The 23127-nt window shown below is 41.3% G+C and overlaps 1 protein-coding gene across 1 annotated transcript; it reads left to right on the forward strand.

Moving 5' to 3' along the window:
* The first annotated feature begins 9338 nt into the window (after window positions 1–9338).
* Window positions 9339–22873, forward strand: LOC115105664 (sestrin-3-like). The gene is made up of 10 exons (XM_029627943.2): window positions 9339–9614; window positions 15610–15675; window positions 15957–16157; window positions 18363–18545; window positions 18694–18927; window positions 19028–19175; window positions 19272–19390; window positions 19464–19654; window positions 19841–19985; window positions 20726–22873. Exons 1-10 carry the CDS (start codon window positions 9537–9539, stop codon window positions 20810–20812), a joined length of 1452 nt encoding a protein of 483 aa, XP_029483803.1. The 5' UTR covers window positions 9339–9536; the 3' UTR covers window positions 20813–22873.
* The last annotated feature ends 254 nt before the right edge of the window (window positions 22874–23127 follow it).

The following is a 23127-nucleotide window of genomic DNA, read 5'->3' on the forward strand; positions in this document are numbered from 1 at the left end:
TTTTTGTTTGTTGCATTCTCAGCAAGCAGTGGCTCTCTAATATTGTGCCCTGTATCATTCCTTCATAATATTGTCAGACCCACCCAAACACCACCATATTGTGCCTGTACGTTTTCCTGTTCCACCAGAGCTGGTGTACGTGTTAAATGATATTCAAGATTTGACCACTAGGTGGCACTTGTTTGCTTTACTCTATAAAATCTGACATGCTGATTCATACATTGCTCTACATTCAATGGGTGCATTGGACAGTCGACTTTAAAGGTGAGTCCAGGCTGATCTACAAATTAGCTTGCATCACAAATAACTACTCGATATTAATTATTGATCAGTCAGTGTCACAATTTACTAGGGCTGGAAATTGCCAGGGACCTCACGAAATGTTATCACGATATGATAGGCTAATGAATTGCGATTGGATAGTAATAAAATTAGTATTTGATGTTCCAAACATTGCTCACCATTTGTCTGATGCAGAGAGACATGAATGAGTTTGGATCAGTCATGGGGAAAGAAAGCTGAAAACAAATTGGCTCTATTAAAAAAGAGAGCAAAAATAATATCCTGATATGTAACTGGATATTTTTCACCCATCACTACCATTTACCCATGATCACAGTTTGGATGGTCTGGAACTAATCTAATATTACCTGAGGATTTTCCAAAGAAGACCGATAGAGAATTCTTTATATCTGTCCAATTGTGGCATCTGAGGTGAAGGGCGGTGCCAGTGAGGCCATCTCCATTTTGAAGTAGTCAATTTCCTTCTGATAGTTCTGAGTTGGCAAACAAACTGAAAGGGTGCATATTGCCACCTGGAGTGTTTGAACAGATATAAAGCCAAAGTTGTTGATTTACTGCTACCTGTAGTTATAAAATGTTTGATCATGAGCATAATTCATTGGCTGATGACCTGGATGGAATGATATGATGCTCCCTTATCCCATAGGAAGACCCACCCAGTTGACTACTTCAAAATGGCGAATATCCTCAATTGGCGCTGCCCATGCTAAAACTTTAAGGCACTAAAGTCCTCTTTCACCTTTGGATTTGTTTTGTCTTAACCCTACAACAAGGGCCTTTTCTCAATTGGATTTGCACAACTCCTGCGTCCTGTCTCCTCCATCCTCTCTTGCCTCTTGAAAAAAGTCAAAGATAATCGAGGCGAATGAACGTAGACGAAAATGTGCTTGTGAGAAGATCCTTCACTTGCGAGTCATCAAATTACATTTACAGGGGTGGTTCCCAAAATAAATGTGTAAAGTGATAAAAACTAATTAAGGTAGGTAGGCATATAGTTTTTAAATGTGCACATGCTTTTCTCCTTCGAAAATACAACAGCTGATTCAAAGGGTGTATGGCAGGTATCAAAACTCTTCCACAGTAGGATACACTTGTGCTTCCTCACCAAAAGGAGGATACCAAGGAGGGGAGGACAATCTTCTGTTTAGCATACTCCTCAACCATTTATCAATTTACAGGTGACGGGGGAGAGTGGACGGAGGACAGACTTTTGCCCAAATGAGAAAATGCCAGGGAATCAGCACAGTGGAATTTTGGGAGATTCTCAATTGGTTTGATCAACTCTTCCGTCCTCTCCTCGCCTCCTTTTGAAAAAGGTCAATGGTACTCGAGGGGAGGAGAGGAAAGTAGAAACAAATGGGCATCATACAAATGACGTTTACAGTGGTGGAGTCCTCTATTAATTGTGTAAAGTAGTAAAAATACATTTAGCTAGTTGTGATAAACATTTTATAGATAAAAGGATAAAAAAAGCATATTGTTTTTGAAATATATGCATGCTTTCTCCTCCGTGTAAACAACAGCTGATTCAAAGGGGGTTTGGCAGATCTCTAAATTCTTCCCCGAAGGACTCAGGTAGGATTCTCTTGTGCTTCCTCAGCGGAAGGAGGCTGTCAAGGAGGCGAGGACACTCCTCCGTTTGCCTACAAACTAACTGATATTCTCATCAACCACTTATAGGTTTCCTGGTCACAGAGGAGATAGGACGAAGGAGTCAAGGAGAGGACAGTCTTTTTATCAAGTAAGAATCTCCCTTAGACTTGTGATTTCCATCAAAAAAGTTACGTGAGTGCAGAGAGAAGGTGCCCAACATTGAAGGCCTGTCATCCCATGTCACTTTGTTTAGAAACAAGTTTTCGCAATTCTATTTACATATGTTATCTGCTAGTCATTCAAAATGGTATGCACAAACAGCAAACACATTGCAGTCTATGGATCAGGTAGTTCAGCCCTGTAGAAGGACATAGGCTTCAGAAGGGTCAGCTGGGCTGAAGTAAGGGTCAACAGTCCAGAATGTGGGTCAATGCAGGTATGAATGTGGATCAATGCATTGGGGTCTACACTCGGGTCCTCTTGACTGAGGCAGTATTATCTATATGGATGCTTCTTTTCTCCTCCCCCTTTCCTGCTCTCCCTGTCAGAATTTATTGGTGATGTCAATGACCTACCCCAACAACAGAATGGTGTGGGCGTTTACTAGTCATTAAAAATATTAATGTAGACCACTGATCGGCCAGCTTAGTTAATGAAGCAAGATGGCATTATCTTTTAGGAAATAGCAAGCATTTTTTTAACTTCTGTTTGAGATTCAAGTTTGAGGTGGGGATTTTGAAGTGTTTTTTTCTCCAATTTATGCTTTGACCACAAATACGAGTATAAGACTAGTCAACAGCATTTTTGGGGTATGGGTTAACAGAATATTAACTTTTAAAAAGGATATTTTCACAGTTACTTTAAGAGTTACATTTTATGTCAAGTAGATGTAACTTAGACCCAATATATGTGGCCCCAAATTTATGGTTTTAGATTCTGTTTTATTATGCCCTTTACCATTTACGAAATCCGCCGGGATCATTTTGCACTATTACAATGGTTCTTATGGAATTTACTGTTGATAATACACTATGTTGTCCTTCAGCCTTCCAATAATGTAAGGATAATACAATTATTACTGACAGCTTGACAAAAGCCATACAGTTAACACAGTCTTAACTAGAGAAACAGCAGGTGAATGTCCAAGTTTAATCTGCTCAAACTCATGCAGAGAAGAGAGAACAGCAGTACGTATTCACAGAGCTCTGACAGAAAGAAAGGCACTCTGGATCTGTTCATAAAAAACAGGAAGTGAATACTTCTGCCAAGAAAACCTGAATCAGACCAACATATTTTTGTATATTCACAAGAACCTCATTACATAAGTCTCAACAATAATGAGACTTAAAACTTTATGAACAAAGGCACACAATAAAGCTTTGTTATTCATTGTATGAACTGAATTGTGACCAGGCATTGAACCTTGATTGCTGAGATATGAAGTAGGAGTTGTTTATGAATTTGATTGTTATACTGCGATGTGTTGTAATGCATAATATAGTCATCCTCACACAGTATAGGAAGTACTGAGAATCTGATATCAAATCAGAAGCCACTCGCTCCTGCCAGCTACCAATCTGACCTTCCTCTGTGTCACTGTCCAGCAATGGAAACAAAATATTTTATTGCTTTGAAAAATTCTCAGCGGTTAGGTATGCTCACTGTATGGTGCAGACATATCTGTGGGGCAGACTGTAATATGCATAAACACAAATTGCAATATAGCCAAGCCATATCCGCATAACCTCCCAAACACCTAGCTAACAGGGTCTGGAAATCAGTCTCTTGCTCTAGCCACAGCCAGTGATCTGTGTCTGGGTTTCCCAGTGAGCTCAGACAGGCTTCATTGTGTTGGAGGACCCTGTGTTATGATAAGATTTATTATTTTGTTGCTGCCAGTGGGACTGAGTGTTGTGTAAACCAGCCATTGAGGGTCAGGCAGTGAAATACCTGATGACAGAGTTTAGAGTTTGAAAGTAAACCAGGTACAAAGGAACTGGAAGAAAGGTGCACATTCAATACCCACCTATTGGAACCAAAATGAGAAGCATATGTGTCCTGTAGTAGGGACAGGTTTAACGAAGGACACAAACTACCCACTGGGTGCAGTAGTCACTTCACGGTATAGCTTTGATTTACATTTGGTTGAGTTGTCATCTAACGTTAATTCAACGAGAAATCAACAAAATAATTCACTGTGTCATTGGATTATGTTCAAATTTAGGGGGGGAAAAACACAATGCCCTTATGCCAATGACTTTTTACAAATCCAATCAGTTTTGCATGTTGAGTCGTCATCACAGATTATTTTGGTTGAAATGTCTTGGGAAAAAACGTTGATTCAACGGATTTTGTCCAGTGGGTAGCTTCAGTGCCACAGAGAGATTATAATGTATGCGACACACAGCAGCACTGACCAAATAGAGGGGTTACAGTTCTTTCAGAAAGTATTCAGACCCCTTGACTTTTTCCACATTTTGTTTCGTTACAGCCTTATTCTAAAATGGATTACATACACAATATTTACACACAATAATCCCATAATGACAAAGCCAAAACAGGTTTTTAGAAATGTTTGCTAATGTGCAAAAAAAACTGAAATACCTTATTTACATAAGTATTCAGATCCTTTACTATGAGACTTGAAATGTTGCTCACGTGCATCCTGTTTCTATTGATGACACTTGAGGTGTTTCTACAACTTGATTGGAGTCTACCTGTGGTAAATTCAATTGATTGGACATGATTTGGAAAGGCTCAGACCAGTCTTTACAAAGGCCCCACAGTTGACAGTGCATGTCAGAGCAAAAACCAAGCCATGAGGTCGAAGGAATTGTCCATAGAGCTCTGAGACAGGAGCACAGATCTGGGGAAGGGTAGCAAAACATGTCTTCAGCATTGCAGGTCCCCAAGAACACAGTGGCCTACATCACGTTTGGAACGACCAAGACTATTCCTAGAGCTGACCACCCGGCCAAACTTAGCAATCAGGGGAGAAGGGCCTTGATCAGGGAGGTGACCCAGAACCTGATGGTTACTGACAGAGCTCCAGAGTTCCTCTGTGGAGATAGGAGAACTTTCCAGAAGGACAACCATCTCGGCAGAACTCCACCAATCAGGCCAGACTGAAGCCACTCCTCAGTAAAAGGCACATGACAGCCTGTTTGGAGTTTGCCAAAAGGCACTTAAAGGACTCAGACCATGAGAAACAATATTCTCTGGTCTGATGAAGCCAAGATTGAACTCTTTGGCCTGAATGCCAAGCATCGCATCTGGAGGAAACCTGGCACCATCTGTACGGTGAAGCATGGTGGTGGCAGCATCATGCTGTGGGGATGTTTTTCAGCAGCAAGGACTGGGAGACTAGTCAGGATCGAGGCAAAGATGAACGGAGCAAAGTACAGAGATATCCTTGATGAAAACCTGCTCCAGAGTGCTCAGGACCTCAGGCGAAGGTTCACCTTCCAACATGTTAATGACCCAAGGACGCAGCCAAGATAACGCAGGAGTACCTTCGGGAAAAGTCTCTGAATGTCCTTGAGTGGCTCAGCCAGAGCCCGGGTATGAACACGATTGAACATCTCTGGAGAGACCTGAAAATAGCTGTGCAGCGATACTCCCCATCCAACCTGACAGAGCTTGAGAGGATATGCAGATAAAAATGGGAGAAACTCCCCAAATACAGGTGTGCCAAGCTTGTAGTGTCATACCCAAGAAGACTCGAGGCTGTAATCGCTGCCAAAGGGGCTTCAAAAAAGAACTAAGTAAAGGGTCTGAATACTTATATAAATGTGATATTTCATTATTTTATTTTTTATATACATTTGCAAACATTTCTAAAAACCTGTTTTTGCTTTGTCATTATGGGATGTTTTGTGCAGACTGACCATTTTCACTGTAGCTTTCGGCTGGAAAGTCTCTCAGTTTACAGCATTGTAAATGTCGGATTTCTTACTGGGTAACACTTTTTGCTTGTTTGAAGCAAGCTCTCGTACGGCAGATTTACAGTGTGTATGAAAACACAAGCTGAAATCCAGATTAGTGTCAAATTCAATAATACACATTGAATTACACCTGAATAAACAATTGTGACTAGTTTGAAATATTGAGACTATAAGATGTCATATGTATAACTCTTTATCTTTGTATGGGAGGAGCCAGGAATCAATGACACAGCCAATCAGATCATGCTAACATGACATGAGGGCTTGAGTATTTTTCTCTCCAGTTATTCTTACAGTATTAGTACAGCATAGTGATCACCTACAGTACAATGAAGGTCTTCAATTCCCCCAACATACAGTATATAAATACTCTGGATGTTTGCAGCTGTACACAGCCCATCTGTAAATAGCCCATCCAACCAACTACCTACCTCATCCCCATATTTGTTTTTGTTTTTCTGCTCTTTTGCACACCAGTATTTCTACTTGCACATCCTCATCTGCACATATATCACTCCAGTGTTAATTGCTAATTGTAATTACTTCGCCACTATGGCCTATTTATTGCCTTACCTCCTTACTTAATTTTCACACACTGTATACAGATTTTTCTTTTGTGTTATTGACTGTACGCTTGTTTATCCCATGTGTAACTCTGTGTTGTTGTTTTTGTCGCACTGCTTTGCTTTATCTTGGCCAGGTTGCAGTTGTAAATGAGAACGTATTTTCAACTGGCCTACCTGGTTAAATAAAGGTGAAATAAAAAAGATAAAAATACAATTTTGGAAGATAAGTGCAGATACAGATACACTCAAGTGTAAAACTGTTCAAATTAAAGGCCTGTACTGTGTATGTACAACCCATTCACATAGCATTACAAAGAGTAAATAATAATCTAAATGTCACTCTTCTTAGAAAAAGGACGATGACGACAACAACAATAGTCGGGATGAAAAACTAAGCAGCGAGAATTTTGGGTGAGCCAGTTGTTGAATGACCTTTGATCAAGACTTTGAATGACCTTTGATACATACTTGATGGAGCACATTTCAGTTTCATGGCTAATGATTAGTAATTGTTTTTTATAGGGAGATTTAAAGAATTTTACTTTACAAATATAAGTGGGAAAGCCAAACTCAAAGCCTAATGCAGAGGGATAATGAGCAGTAGAGCACCTAAGCCAGAGTCACCTGGTATCGCCTGCTGAGACTCCCTGGCAATGAGGTGGAGGAGATTGTCCCTAACTACCTTTTGACCTGTCACCTTTTCAATCAGTTAAGTAAAAAACAATGTAGATTGTTCCAAAAGAGAGAATTCCAAAAGATAATGTAAGGGAGAAACTGATTGCATCAGTGGCACTCATAAGATTACCAGTTTTGGGGAGTAGTTTACTACATATAGTTCAACTAGTAATTAAACTAGTTTGCAGTAGCTTGGTTTAAATCTACATCGTGTTTTCAGTAGATAATTACTTTTTTGATAAAATAAAATATGGGTGAAGTAGGCAAGAATGTCCTTTATTTTCAGGCATCAGACCAGCCTAATTCTCCCTTGAAACATTGCTTTTGTGTTTAATAGTATAAATTACACATTATGTTATTGCATTTTGTATTCGATGACATTTCAGATTTAGATATGAGAATTTCACGAAGTAGTCAAAGTAGCTTTAGTTAAGTAAACTGTTTTTCTTAAAAGGTAGCTTTAGTGTAGCTTAACTTCTTCCAGTGTGTAGGAATTGGTAGCTTTTCCAACACCCATATTTAGGGGTTCACAGCGAGGCTGTCAAACCTATTTTTATTCTTAGTTTTTTTTTTCTCTTGACTTGGTCAAATAACTCAAGTACAGATTGGTAACTTTTTTCTAATTTGGCACACAGAAACTAGAGGCCTTGAGTAACTTGGTAAAAACAAAATGGCACGATTTGCATATAGGTAGGTATCACTAGCAGGCCCGCTAGTTTCTCGAAGCTCCGCTACAGCTAGCTTCACAGTTCGCATATGCCAGTGTAGGTTGTGCGTAGAACCGAGATTTTGTTTTGGCAAATTATACACTGTGCTCTAACATGGTCTACAATATTCAAATGCATCCACATGCTACTGTGCTTCCGACTCATTTTCCAGCTGTTGTCTTCACAGCTGTCCTTCCTCTCTCTCCTCGCTGCTAAATGTGTGACTGTGAGCGAGTTGGCTCAGCCCTCCCTCACGCTTCTTTGGTTCATTGGTTGACACTGTGTGTTTGATTGACAGGAACAACAGGTAAGGCTGTTAGTCTGAGCAGACAGTCTGAAAGAATGTGTTGAGCATTTAGGCCTATATATTTGATTTCTTTGTTTATTCTTTGAATTTGTTAATTCTATTCATTTAAATATTTTTATTATTCATATCTTAATGTTTTAATATTTTTATAAATAGATTTGGCTCTTTTGATATGCGAGCCGGCTCCCAACGTTCACCACAAGAGCTGGATCTTAGAGCCGACTCGTTCGCGAACGACCAATCACTACCACTCATGGCTGCACCCCTACACAGTCATGTAAAATCCATAGATTAGGGCCTAATTCATTTATTTCAATTGACCGATTTCTTTATATGAACTGTAACTCAGTAAAATCTTCCAAATTGTTGCATTTTGCGTTTATATTTTTGTTTAGCATAGTTCACTTACTCCCCAGCCCTGGGTGGGACTTGAAAGGAAGAAGAGAGAGGAGGTGAAAGATGATGAGACATGTCTTTACATGTCTGTGCTGCTGGATTAGTCAAGATTTCAGCTGAGTGGTTTTGTTACCACTGCTGCTCTCTTTGTTTGCTGACTCAATGTTGTACTTGTATGAAATATGTTCTGCTTCCTCAACTAATAATGCATTTCAAATTAAAGAGAATTTACAGCATACCAGCAGAAAGTATGGTGACTCACGTAAGACTTACCAGTACTACAATGGCCCCCATACACGAAAAACAAAAGTAGGATCCTTCCTTTATGTCTGTATTTATTTATAGTTTTTAGTATAAAGATGAAAATAATGGTTTTATTCTTGAAGATCTACCTGGCTGTAGACCTGTGTTGCGTTGCTCTGCAAATTGCTGAGCCTTCGTTTTTCATCTTGTTTGTTTACACACACACACACACACACGTAAATCTTTATTGCCTATTACTAAAACAAACCTTGTAGACCAGAGTATTGTATCCTGGTTCTATCCATGCTGTTATATCCAATTGAAATTACTTGCAATTTATCTATACATCATAACACAAAGAAAAGTTATCAAATTGTATTATTTTGCTGAATGTTGTTTTTTCCTTTATTTGGTACGGATTCAAGTTGCTTTTTAGTTGTCTTGGGTCTAATAAAAGGATGCGGGTTGTGGAAAGTTATTGCTTTAATAGCTAACTAAAGACAGCAGGCGTATGTTGTTTCGCAAACACACCCCTCTAGCTGTTGTGCGTCGCTATTGGCTGGTGGGCGTGCCCACCTCCGGCAGAGCAAAGTCAGAAGTTTGCTCACGGAACTGCCTGGCTTTGTGTGGTGAGCGAGACTGGGGAAGACAGAGCCTCCGTATACCACTCTCGAAAAACGGCTTCGTGATATAACAACTCTTCGGTCTCCCCAACCCACCACTACCACACCTGCAAGAGAGTGACATTAGGCCTACAGTTATTTAAAGTACCGTTTCTACGACGGTTACAGTGGCGGCCAGCATGAGCTTCAGTGCGGACTCCACCTCCCCCAACCCATTTCACATGTGTAACATCTGTCAAAAGGTGATAAGGAAAAAGGTATGGTGTTTTCAGATTGATTTCTCCAAATGTTATTTTTACTAGTCGACCAATAGCATGCTTTATCAAGGTGATTAGTCATTCCTTCCAATTTAGATAAAATATCATTGCACCCTATTAAGTTTTCAATTAGATCCTAGTACAGTAAGTCGCCTATAGACTCTAGTAGGCTTTGATTAGATCTACTGATTCAGACAGCAGACATGCACATTTCTTTTCATGGGTCTAATCCTTCCCTTACTGATATGTTTGTATTAAATTCTGTATTTCAACAGCATCTATATATTTGCTTCAGGACCTGAATTGCTTTAGATTTAGGCCTATTGTAAATAATCTCAAATCTAACAATTTAGTCATGAGTCATGGGCTTTTTTGCAGTTCATGAACAACATGAAAGTTAATGATAATTTTGATGACAATCAGGCTGTTTTTCCATTCAAACATATCAGACAACAATCTGCAAAAATTGTTCCATTTGCATTGATTTAATTCCCAGTATGGTCATCAATCAGTATGATAGCAATAGAGTTGGGGGGGAATTGATAATAGTCTCTAACTCACTCACTGCATGTAAATGGTAAACTCATTAGAAATGTATCTGCATTTTGCACACAGATGGCACATATCCATTGCATAATTAATGTACTCAAAAACATTTAGCAGAACAAATAGAGACTGCCTTTGATATTAGTTTAGCATGGTGATCATATTTCCACTGCATCACTTCCATTTTCTCTGCAGATTCACTGTGAAGTACCATTTGTATTTACATTTTGTGGTAATATTTGTATAGGCATGTGAGTGTATAGATTGACAACTATACCATGAACCTATATGCTAAAATGATTGTAATCTGTCATCGAATACTTTAAAAAAATGTTATTATTGACTTCAAGTGTAATATTCATTTCAAGTACATTTCTAAAAATGTTTTGGTATATTTCTAGTTAATCCCTACTTGTATCTAAATCCACCTCTTAATTCCTACTTCTTTGTAAATCTCTACTTCAGCCTAAACAACATTCTGTTGAAGAACTTCAAAAGCAGCTCTCAGTCAATGAATGCATCAATACTCTGTCCTATCCCTGTTGCCACAGTTATCGGTTTAACAACAAAACATGAGGACATACAGATTACAATGCCTAGAGATAGCTTTGTCTGTATGCACACCAGAGTCAGCCCTTTCATGACAAACATCACTGACAGAAAAAAAACACTTTCATGTCTGCCTCCTACATTTACCAATAGATACTGGTAAATACTCTATGCCTCAATCAGATATACATATACTGGTAAAGGCAGAAACTATAGATATTTTATTTTGTAAGTTAAAACCCGAAAGGTTTCATAGAGGTTGTTCTCAACAGACACCCTATTGGTTGGAAATTAGAGTTTACTGAAAGAGAGAGAACTGTCACTTGGCATTTTACTTAATTTAGCTTTAATTATGATGTAAGATTCTTGTTTTTGACGACTTTATTACTTATTTAACAAATACTTATCCCACAATTACAACTGTCTATTAGTTTTTTGTGTGATGGAGACAGACGGGTCCAGGCTCTTTTTAGATCTGCACAGGCCAGGATATATAGGAGCACTTGAGCCACATCTCTCTGTATCATCTCAGGTAGTTGCATCAGCCACGCTGCCCCAGCAACAGAAACACATCACACGCAAAGGGCCAGAGGGCAGAGAGAATAGGAGAATAGAGGGGGATAGGGAGAAAGAGGGAGGGATTGCTACCAGGTTGCACCTGTCTGCAGCACAGGGCAGGTCTGTCTGTGTGTGTGTCACCGGTGGCAGTGGGAGACACAGGGCTTCAACCCAATTAGCTAAATTCACGGGAAATTGCCTGTCTGTTGACAGAAGGCACATTCAAAGGTCTGTTATGTAATAAGACATATGCCACTGGAACAGAGAGGGGTCTCTCTGACTCTTTCTCCTCCACCCCCATATGTATTGAGCCTACACTGTCGTTAGCTTGTGTGACATCATTTTACAGTTCTTGTTTACAATGTCCTTCATAAATATTATACCCTTCATGTACATTTTTTCAAAATTGTATATATTTTTTCTTTATCGGTATATTGGACTTTAGCTATATTACTTGCTGTAATATTATATCTGCCTTTTCTGGAGGATGAAATTGTAGAAAACTCTGTATGACTTCATTTAAACAGGAGGATACTTTAAACAGGCATCCATTGTCAATCCACCGAAAATGTAAGGTTTTAATCTGCAAAAAGGTAAAGATAGGATGGGCCTCTCTTAGTAGCTTGCTAGAAATCCTATTTGGATTTACAGTAGATACAATTGTGGTACAATGGAGGCTTTAAGAGAGGTTTAATGTCTTAATATTTAATCGTTTTAATGCTCATGTTCGTTATATTAATATGCTCGTTTAACTTTATCTGGTTTGCCATTCCAAATAAATTGGTCTTGCATTGTTTGAAAAAAGGATTCTCCTGGAGTCAGTAGAACATGCCTAAATATGTCAACTGTGATTTCACTAAAGAAACTGGTACATTTTCCAGTTACCAAACAATTGATTCACATTCAAAATCCTATGTTCCCTAAACCTAATCCCTAAATCTAAAATAGCCTTTCTTCTTGTGGGATTAGGGTTAGTCATGTCCCAAATTTTCTTGTTTTACTATCCTTCTGAACAAAAATATAAAATGCAACATGCAACAATTTCAAAGATTTTACTGCGTTACAGTTCATATAAGGAAATCAGTCAATTTAAATAAATTCATTAGGCCCTAATCTATGGAATTCACATGACAGGGAATACAGATATCCATCTCTTGGTCACAGATACCGTTTTTTTGTTGTTTTACGTTAGGGGGCCTCCCGAGCGGCGCGGTGGTCTAAGGCATCGCAGTGCTAGCTGTGCCAAATGAGATCCTGGTTCGAGTCCAGGCCCTGTGCCAGCCAACCGTGACCGGGAGACCCATGGGGAGGCGCACAATTGGCCCAGCGTCGTTCTTGTCCCATCACGCACTAGCGACTCCTGTGTTTCCTCCGATACATTGGTGCGGCTTCCAGGTTAAGCGGGCATTGAGTCAAGAAGCTGGGTTGTGTTTCAGAGGACGCACGGCTCTCGAAACACACAGTATCTCGTGTGACCACCATTTCAGGCCTGTGGAATGCTGTCTCGCTCCTCTTCAATGGCTGTGAGAAGCTGCTGGATATTGGCGCAAACTGGAACATGCAATCCAGAGAATCCCAAACATGCTCAATGGGTAACATGTCTCTTGATCATGTAGAACTGGGACATTTTCAGTTTCTAAGAATTGTGTGTAAAATAGCCTTCTCCAGTGTACGTGGAATTCATTACATTTGCTCACTGAAGTCGGTTACGACGTCAAACTCTTGTCAGGTCAAGACCCTGGTGAGAAGGGTGAGCACACAGATGAGCTTCCCTAAGATGGTTTCTGACAGTTTGTGCAGAAATTCTTCGGTTGTGCAAACCCAGAGTTTCATCAGCTGTCGGTGGCTGGTCTCAGACGATCCCGCAGGTGAAGAAGCCAGATGTGGAAGTCCTCGGCTGGTGTGGTTACACGTGGGGTCTGTGGTTGTGGGGCTAGTTGGACGTGTGTATGAAACTAATTTGTCTGCAGTTGTGGGGCTAGTGTACGAAACAAACATTTGAGAGAAATATACTTTTTGTGCATATGGACAATTTCTGGGATCTTTTATTTCAGCTCATGAAACATGGCACCAACACTTTACATGTTGCGTTTCTATTTTTGTTCAGTGTAGTATTTAAAAGTATTTTTACTTAGTTTCTTTACATCACTGCCTCTGGGAAGAGATCTCTTTAACCTCCCTCTCTCCTCAGAGCTCTCAGTACATTAAGTTCAATAGATGTACAGGTGTGACATACACAACCTAACATAAATCTACACTTTAACATGCCAGACTCACGCACGCACACACACACACACGACAATGTGAACCATAAAGCTGCCGTTCTTTCCTCTGCCCAGGACTTGATCCCAATGTTCCATGGCTAATGTGTGTGCACACAGGCTGTTTGCTCATCTCAAAAGGTTACAAGAGGAGGGGGTTACTTTACCTCTGAGCAAATGGATTGATGCACAAAGGCCTGGCTGTTACATTTTAGTCACTTAGCAGACATTCTTATCCAGAGCGACTTACAGGAGCAATTATGGTTGGATGCCTTGTTCAAGGGCACATCGTTAGATCTTTCACCTAGTCGGCTCAGCGATTTGAGCCAATGTACTTTCGGTTACTGGCTCAATGCTCTTACCCGCTGGATTTGCCTGCTGCCCATTACATATCAAACCTCACTTCTATACAGTGCATTCGGGAAGTATTCAGACCACTTCCATTTTTCCACATTTTGTTACATTACAGCCTAATTCTAAAATTGCTTAAATTAAATGTTTTTCTCAGCAATCTACATGCAATACCCCATAATGACAAAGCAAAAACAGGTTAGACATTTTTTCACATTTACAAAATAACAATAAATACCTTATTTACATAAGCATTCAGATCCTTTGATATGAGACTTGAAATTGAGCTCAGGTGCATCCTGTTTCCATTGATCATCCTTGATGTTTCTCCAACTTGATTGGATTCCACCTGTGGTCATTTATATTGATTGGACATGATTTCGAATATATAAGGTCCCACAGTTGATAGTGCATGTCAGAGGAAAAACCAAGCCATGAGGTCGAAGGAATTGTCCTAGCTCAGAAACTGGATTGTGTCGAGGCACAGATCTGGGGAAGAGTACCAAAACATTTCTGCAGCATTGAAGGTCCCCAAGAACACAGTGGCCTCCATCATTCTTAAATAGAAGAAGTTTGGAACCATCAAGACTCTTCCTGGAGCCAAAACTGAGCAATCGGGGAAGAAGGGCCTTGGTCAGGGATGTGACCAAGAACCTGATGGTCACTCTGACAGCGCTCCAGAGTTCCTCTGTGGAGATGGGAGAACCTTCCAGAAGGACAACCATCTCTGCAGCACTCCACCAATCAGGCATTTATGATAGAATGGCCAGACAAAAGGCACACGATGGCCTGTTTAGAGTTTGCCAAAAAGCACCTAAAGGACTCTCGGGCACGAGAAACAAGATTCTCTCGTCTGATGAAACCAAGATTGAAGTCTTTGGCGTCACGTCTGGAGGAAACCTGGCACCATCCCTACAGTGAAGCATGGTGCTGGCAGCATCATGCTGTGGGGATGTTTTTCATTCAGCGGCAGGAACTGGGAGACTAGTGAGGATCGAGGGAAAGAAGTACAGAGAGATCCTTGATGGCAACCTGCTCCAGAGCACTCAGGACCTCAGATTGGGGCGAAGGTTCACCTTCCAACAGGACAATGACCCAAAGCACACAGCTAAGACAGCGCGGTAGTGGCTTTGGGACAAGTCTCAATGTCCTTGAGTGGCCCAGCCAGAGCCCGGATTTGAACCCGATCGAACATCTCTGGAGAGACCTGAAAATAGCTGTGCAGAGACGCTCCCCAGCCAACCTGACAGAGCTTGAGAGGATCTGCAGAGAAGAATGTGAGAAAATCCCCAAATACAGGTGTGCCAAGCTTGTAGCATCCTATCCAAGAAGACTTGAGGCCGTAATCACTGCCAAAGGTGCTTCAACAAAGTACTGATTAAAGGGCCTGAATACGTCAATGCAATATTTCTGTTTTGTTATTTTGAAAATTTCTAACAAATTTTTTCTTTGTCATTATGGGGTATTGTGTGTAGATTGAGGGGGGAAAAACAATTTAATCAATTTTAGAACAAGGCTAATGTAACAATGTGGAAAAAGTCAAGGGGTCTGAATACTTTCCCGAAGTCACCGTACATGCCCTCTTTTTCACTTAATTTAATTTTTAATTTAAAACATGGCTGAGTTCATTTAAGTGGTGCTTAAAGTGGGGTTGTACATCTAAGTTCCTTGTGTACTATGGTTCCTTAGCTAACCCAGTTTCCTTATCTAACGCTCTTGTCTCGTCTCAGGATAAAGGAGTCAGAGTGCCGCGACCCTTCTCCAGTGGACCCAGTGCCTTCATTCCAAAGGAAGAGGTGAGAAAATGCTTTCGTTCTGTCTTGAGGCTATACTTCCCCCTGTCCTGCTTACACTCTCGTTTTCTGTCACTTTTGTTTAATCTCTTAACTTTTTCCCCTTTTGTCTTTCTTTCCACCTTTATCTTCTTCTAGCCTCGAATTTAGGTGTAAACCATATTTTAGATTACAGCAGCAGCATTTTTACTGTAACACGATTTCAATACACACTGCATAACTCAAACCTCTCTCTTCCCTGTCCTGCCGGACCCCTTCCCCCTATCCCTCCTTCCTGGTTCCAGATTGTGGAGGCGTCCCAAGTGGACCCCCTCACAGAGCAGCTCCTAGCCGAGGCCTACTCTCCGTCAGGCCATGTGGACCACCTGACCCAGGTGATGGGACTGCACCCCCACTACCTGGAGTCCTTCCTGCACAGCCAGTTCTACCTGCTGAGGATGGACGGCCCCTTGCCTCTCCACTGCCGACACTTCATCGCCATCATGGTAAACACCGGAGTAGGATGAACAAGAGATTATCATTGGGTGTGTCTAAAATTGCACCATAGTTCCCTATATAGAGCACTACTTTTGACCAGAGCCCTGGGAACTCGTCAAAAGAAGTGTAGTATATATAGTGTGCCATTTTTCCCTGCAATGGTTGAGGTTAGGATATAGGTAAGGTAAGCTGATCCTACAGGCAACTTCTACCTGAAGCTGCATGATACAGGATAGGTCAACGGTCTAGCTAAGCCGAGGAGGATGTCTCCTGCACAGACACGTCCTCTCTTAGATTCTCCCTCCCTGCTCAGGAGACCTACCTAACACATCTTCTACTGATTTATATCATCTCCATATTCACCCATTTCCCTAACAACCAATAGCTGTCCCGAAGTGACGGATTATATTTTTCTTTATGGTGTTTAAACTTTCATCTCAGTGCTGAGATTCTCCGGAGGGAGGGAGAGAGAGGGAGAAGTGCGCGCGCCTAGGCATACTGGCCACTCAACACCTCCATACCGGCCACTCAACACCTCCATACCGGCCACTCAACACCTCCATACCGGCCACTCAACACCTCCATACTGGCCACTCAACACCTCCATACTGGCCACTCAACACCTCCATACTGGCCACTCAACACCTCCATACTGGCCACTCAACACCTCCATACTGGCCACTCAACACCTCCATACTGGCCACTCAACACCTCCATACTGGCCACTCAACACCTCCATACTGGCCACTCAACACCTCCGTCTGTGGAGCTGTTATGCAGCCATCTCAGAGGGTCCTCCCAGCACACCTCCAACTCACCCAGTTCCTGATGTGGCCCACAACTAGGCCAAAGTCTGCCCCCTCACTCTTAACGACACAGCATGTTATGTCAGGAGGAACAGCTGAATGCAATGCATTGTCAAATAACCATGTGGAAACCATCAATGTGCAGTTTAAAATAAGTCATGCTTAGAAGTGACAGTATACAACATGCATATAAAATATTAATTTAGTATAGATCGTGCATATACAGGCAAAATGTATGCTTTATATTAGTCTGCCAAGCCAGCTACATGGTGAATGCAAACTAAAACAGGACTGTTAAATACAGTACTACCCAGAATATTTATTTTATTTTTATTTCACCTTTATTTAACCAGGTAGGCTAGTTGAGAGCAAGTTCTCATTTACAGCTGCGACCTGGCCAAGATAAAGAAAAGCAGTTTGACACATACAAAAATGGAATAAACAAACATACAGTAGGAAAAGTCTATATACAGTGTGTGCAAATGAGGTAAGATAAGAGGGGAGGTAAGGCCATGGTGGTGAAGCAATTACAATATACCAATTAAGCACTGGAGTGATAGATGTGCATAAGATGAATGCGCAAGTAGAGATACTGGGGTGCAAAGGAGCAAGATAAATAAATAAATACAGTATGGGGATGTGGTAGTTGGATAGGCTATTTACAGATGGGCTATGTACAGGTGCAGTGATCTGTGAGCTGCTCTGACAGCTGGTGCTTAAAGCTAGTGAGGGAGATATGAGTCTCCAGCTTCAGTGATTTTTGCAACTCGTTCCAGTCATTGGCAGCAGAGAACTGGAAGGAAAGGCGGCCAAAGGAGGAATTGGCTTTGGGGGTGACCAGTGAGATATACCTGCTGGAGCGCGTGCTACGGGTGGGTGTTGTTATGGTGACCAGTGAGCCGAGATAAGGCGGAGCTTTACCTAGAAGAGACTTGTAGATGACCTGGAGCCAGTGGGTTTGGCGACGAGTACGAAGCGAGGGCCAGCCAACGAGAGCGTACAGGTCGCAGTGGTGGGTAGTATATGGGGCTTTGGGGACAAAACGGATGGCACTGTGATAGACTGCATCCAATTTGTTGAGTAGAGTGTTGGAAGCTATTTTTAAATGACATCGCTGAAGTCGAGGATCGGTAGGATGGTCAGTTTTACTAGGGTATGTTTGGCAGCATAAGTGAAGGATGCTTTGTTGCGAAATAGGAAGCCGAATCTAGATTTAATTTTAGATTGGAGATGCTTAATGTGAGTCTGGAAGGAGAGTTTACACTCTAGCCAGACACCTATAGTATATAGAACAAGAATATAAATAGTTTAGACAGTAGAAAACAACAAAGTATATGCAGTAAAGGAAGAGTTTTCCCAGTAGGCTATAAATATAGATAAGAAAGCCTCCCCTCTTTCTTTCTCCAGGCTGCAGCGCGTCACCAGTGTTCCTTCCTGGTGTCTCTGCATGTGCGTGAGTTCTACAGGATGGGGGTGTGTCTGGACTGGCTGAAGGGCCTGCAGTACGTCCCTCAGAGACTGAGGAACCTCAACGAGATCAACAAGCTCCTAGCACACAGACCATGGCTCATCACCAAGGAGCACATTCAGGTTAGAACACAGACATACATAAAACATACACATATTCAAGTACATTATCCACATATGCACATACTGTATCTATTCAAAAACACAACTTTTATCCACATACGCACACAAAGTAACTCACACCAAACCCTTTTCTTCCCCTCTACTTTAGAACTTGGTGAAGACAGGGGAGCACAGTTGGTCTTTGGCAGAGCTGGTCCATGCTGTGGTCATATTGGCCCATTTCCATGCTCTGGCCAGCTTTGTGTTTGGCAGTGGCATCAACCCCCAGGTTGACACACAAAACACCAACGGCTTCCAGGCCGTCTACATCAGCAACTACTGTACATGTGACCTGGCCAGCGACCATCACCTGGACCGAGATCTCAGCAGTAGCAGCCCTGAGGTGAGATTTAACTATGTGTGTTTGGGGGAATTGTGTTGGAAATGTATGTGTAACTCTATTGTCATAATAATAGAGTTCTGTTGTGTTGTGTGTGTTTCAGACCACAGACTCGGTCAGTGAGTTGGAGGCGCTGATGGACAGAATGAAGAGGCTGCAGGAGGAGCGAGAGGAGGATGAGGCTTCGCAGGAGGAGATGGCCACACGCTTCGAGAAGGAGAAGAAAGAGAGCCTATTGGTGGGCTCTGGAGGTACTGCAACCACACCTGTTCCTGTTGTCTCTCTCTCACTGAGTAAAGGGATTATGTGATTACTGATTATGATCCATCTCCATTGTGACTCTGCAGATTTGGAGGATGAGGTGATGCCCACATCCAAAGTGTCTCAGTTTGTGGAAGATGCCACCTTCGGATACCAGGACTTTGCTCGACGCGGGGAAGACAATCCACCAACTTTTAGAGCACAGGTGGGTGATAATGGAAAATCTTAATTCCACTGTCATGCATGAACAACTTCACTCGCTCTCTCTCTGTCTGTAGGACTACTCGTGGGAGGACCATGGTTTCTCTCTGGTCAACAGGCTTTATTCAGACATCGGGCTGCTGCTGGATGACAAGTTCCGGACAGCGTGTGACCTGACCTACTACAACATGGCCAGTCACGAGGACGTGGACACCACCATGCTCCGACGTGCACTCTTCAACTACGTGCACTGCATGTATGGCATCAGGTAAGGCATCAGTGCCCTTTCTGTCACATACATTTCTCATTCACTATCAAGTGTGGATACTTAGTATTAATCAAGTTAGTGTGATAATGATAATATTTAAATGAGTGAGTAAGTGTTTATTGAAGCCCTGAAGTAGTCCATAGCAGACCGTAAAGTGATGCTCCAGGCTTGATGTCCTGTCTGCAGATATGATGACTATGACTATGGGGAGGTGAATCAGCTATTGGAACGCAGTCTGAAGGTCTATATAAAGACCGTAACATGTTATCCAGAGAGGACCACTCGTCGCATGTATGACAGCTACTGGAGGCAGTTCCGCCACTCCGAGAAGGTTAGAAAACTGCAGATGCTCGTATTTGTGAGAGTGTATAATCGTATGGTGTTTATGTACATGTGTATCCTTTGAAAAACAACGTTTTGCTTTGCTTTTTACACTGTCAACAGCCACAAAAATGATCTTGTGAATCCTGATATGTCTTTGTAACTAGGCCAGAGTTCAGTGGCAGGATTGGTCATGCTGTTAGATTGTGTTTCTGCAGGAGGCTTTGGCTCATGAGTACACTAGGACTATTGAGCAGAGCTGGAGGAAATGAAGCTCTTGGCTGCAGGAACATGCTGTTATTGTGTTTTGGTTGTTCTGCAGAGAGGCCCCCTGTTGGAATCTGACTGGGCTGAAAGAGATGAAAGACGAGCTGGAGTTATTATTAGAACCAGCAGCGTGGAAGTGGGTCATTGTCTTGTTTTTAATGCTCCGGTCAAGACAACCTGGAACAAATGTCTCATCCCTGACGTAATGAGGACAGTAGCATTCACTTTAGTTAGTAATTATGTCTGTACAAGCATATTTTCCTTCAGACCCCATTAAAACGTTTCTCAACAGAATCTCACTTGGTTTACATATCCGACTCAGTGAGATGTCTTTTGTCTCTTACAGCCTTGTGCTACATTCTGCAAATGCATATCCATTTTACAGCTCAATGGCTGTCCATACCATTCCAGTTATATAAGGTAACTGCACTGTGTTATAGTATGTATGGTATGCTAATCCTCTGGCCACCATGCCCCTTCCAGGTCCATGTGAACCTACTCCTAATGGAGGCCAGGATGCAGGCAGAACTGCTATATGCCCTGCGCGCCATCACACGCTACATGACCTGACCAACCACAGCGGGCCATCTGTCTCCACCTGACCAATAGAAACCCCAGCCCACATCCCCCCCCAACACCGCTACTGGCCTTCCCCCTTTCCACAGCCCCAGGAATGCGGCCTCTGGGAACCAGGAAACTGTCTCACTACCAGTCACATGTCACTGGCCTCTTACTGTATGGTTGGATGGGGACTTTTACCCATTTTCTTTTAGCTTAATGCCCTTTTATAAGAGGAAGTATGTGAAAATGAAGGAAATCCTACTGTGAGTGTGTAAAAATTGTGAAAACGGGTGCACGTTCTCATCCTTTTTTGCCAAAATGATATTGCCAGTTTGGCTTTAGTGACATAGTGAAGGGGTTGGAGTTCATGACTAACTTTAAAAAATATATATTTATCCAAGCAACCTCAAAGTACTGCACTGTGCTCTAAGGAAATACTGAATAGCCGGAAACGGTGTTGCACAACGTAGAATATACCTCTGAATGTAATGCCTTGATTTGGTACAGTCCCACCAATATCAGGTGTAAGATTAAAATATTATCTGATTGAGAGAGCAAGCCCTTTTGTGGCACTATTTTAAAAAGTGCAATATTTCTACATAATTTGCCATTTAAAAAGGTAGACTTAGCTAAATGACGTTGCCATGAGCAGCACCGCAGATATTGAGATGAGTGAGATGCAAGACTTCACCCTAACAGTCACACACAGTATCTTCGCATGGGTATGTGTTCGCTTCACACTTACAGCGTGGTAGCCAGGATACCAAAACAGAAGTTGAACCTCTCGCTTCATCACTCTTAGTTGCTGCAGAAATTGACCCACTATGCTGTTTACTTTTATGCATCTGTCATATCGCTGAGTTTACCTTTGACAGAATAATTATGCTTTTCAGTATATTTATACCTTTGTCAATAAATCTGTCAAATTAAAATATTTCTAGAGAACTATTTATCTGCAATGTTTGTCCTAATACAGAATATAAATCACAGCAGGTAGCGCACAAGATTTTGTGGCAACATTATCAGCAATTTTAGGACTTCTCTCATCCTGTTCTGTGCCAAATGTTTCTCACTGGGTCTGTAAGACATTAAGATTACATAATTGTCTATTTCGACCAAAGATGCAGTGTACAGATGTTAGATCCATGAGACATTTTCAAAACATTTTTATATTCCATTAGGAAGTACATTTTTAGAACTGCAATAAGCTATGTAATGCTGGGAATGTGCTCTGTTTTGTTTTATAATTACTGAAGTATCACCACATGAGTGTGTTCCTAATCCTAAAATCTGCACTGTTAACTTTGTATCACCAGCATTTATTTGATGCTTATTTCTTCACCAGTGTAGGGTTGAAAAAAAATCAGTGTTTTTGTGAATGATTGCTCTTTGCACATCTGTATCTGCAAATGTAGGAACTGCTGATGGCAGTGTCAATCATTTTTGCAGATATTTACTGTAGGAAAACAAAACTCCCAGTTGGAAATATGCAAGAAATGTCAGTATTTCCTTAAATCCCCTCCGTCTCAAATCTTTCTTGCATTTAATTTCTCAGATGTGAAATGTGTCATATTTTAGCCCCCCATGTATAGGTTTAGTTACAATGTTTAATCAATGCCTCTGAACTCAGATGACATTCACCAAAGTACTGTTTACTTTTTGCCAACCTACCTTTTTAAAGGGATATTTTTTTCATTAGTACACATAATCATGATGCTGTATTAACAGTGGACTAAAGAAAAAAATACCCAAATAGTTTGAGTGGATTTTCATATTTTATTTGAATAAACATAGTGTTAACAATACCAATTAGGCTCTGTATCATCAGAATAACTGATGATGGAAGCTGAGTTGTCCAAACTTTACAAAATGATAATCTACTGGTCAGAGTTAAAGCTGCACTTCTCTCTTTCCCAGATTGTGCTTCAGGATTGTTGTAATAGTTTTGGGAGGTCGTGCCTTCATCAAAGGCCCCCCCCCCAAAAAAAAAGCTAAAAGGACAACAGTGCAACTGAAACTGTACCTCGCCTGTAAGGACATTTTCAAAACAATAAAGAAGTTACAAATACATTATGTGTTCTGTTTATTTGATATATCAACATGCATACTGGTAACTTGATGTATGATACTGGTATGTGTGTATCTGTAGTATCAGTCAACATTTTAATAACTCATTCTAGATAGAAAAACTGTGGCATGAAAATTAGGCTATTTAGAAAAATGTCTCCCACAAATACACATACTGTAAAATCGGGTTTCAAAATTGCTGTTCGACCTCAGAGGTTCAACTGGTTAGCTAGACATGATAATGCCACAGAACAATG

Source organism: Oncorhynchus nerka, linkage group LG22 (genome assembly GCF_034236695.1).
Source record: "Oncorhynchus nerka isolate Pitt River linkage group LG22, Oner_Uvic_2.0, whole genome shotgun sequence".
NCBI lineage: Eukaryota > Metazoa > Chordata > Actinopteri > Salmoniformes > Salmonidae > Oncorhynchus > Oncorhynchus nerka.

What these genes read in the sequence shown, in the direction of transcription:
- LOC115105664 (XM_029627943.2), top strand. Translation starts at nt 9,537, where the DNA reads ATGAGCTTCAGTGCGGACTCCACCTCCCCCAACCCATTTCACATGTGT. An exon ending in CACCAACTTTTAGAGCACAG is followed by an intron (nt 19,391 to 19,463) that starts GTGGGTGATAAT and finishes CTCTGTCTGTAG; the next exon opens with GACTACTCGTGGGAGGACCA. An exon ending in AGTTCCGCCACTCCGAGAAG is followed by an intron (nt 19,986 to 20,725) that starts GTTAGAAAACTG and finishes TGCCCCTTCCAG; the next exon opens with GTCCATGTGAACCTACTCCT.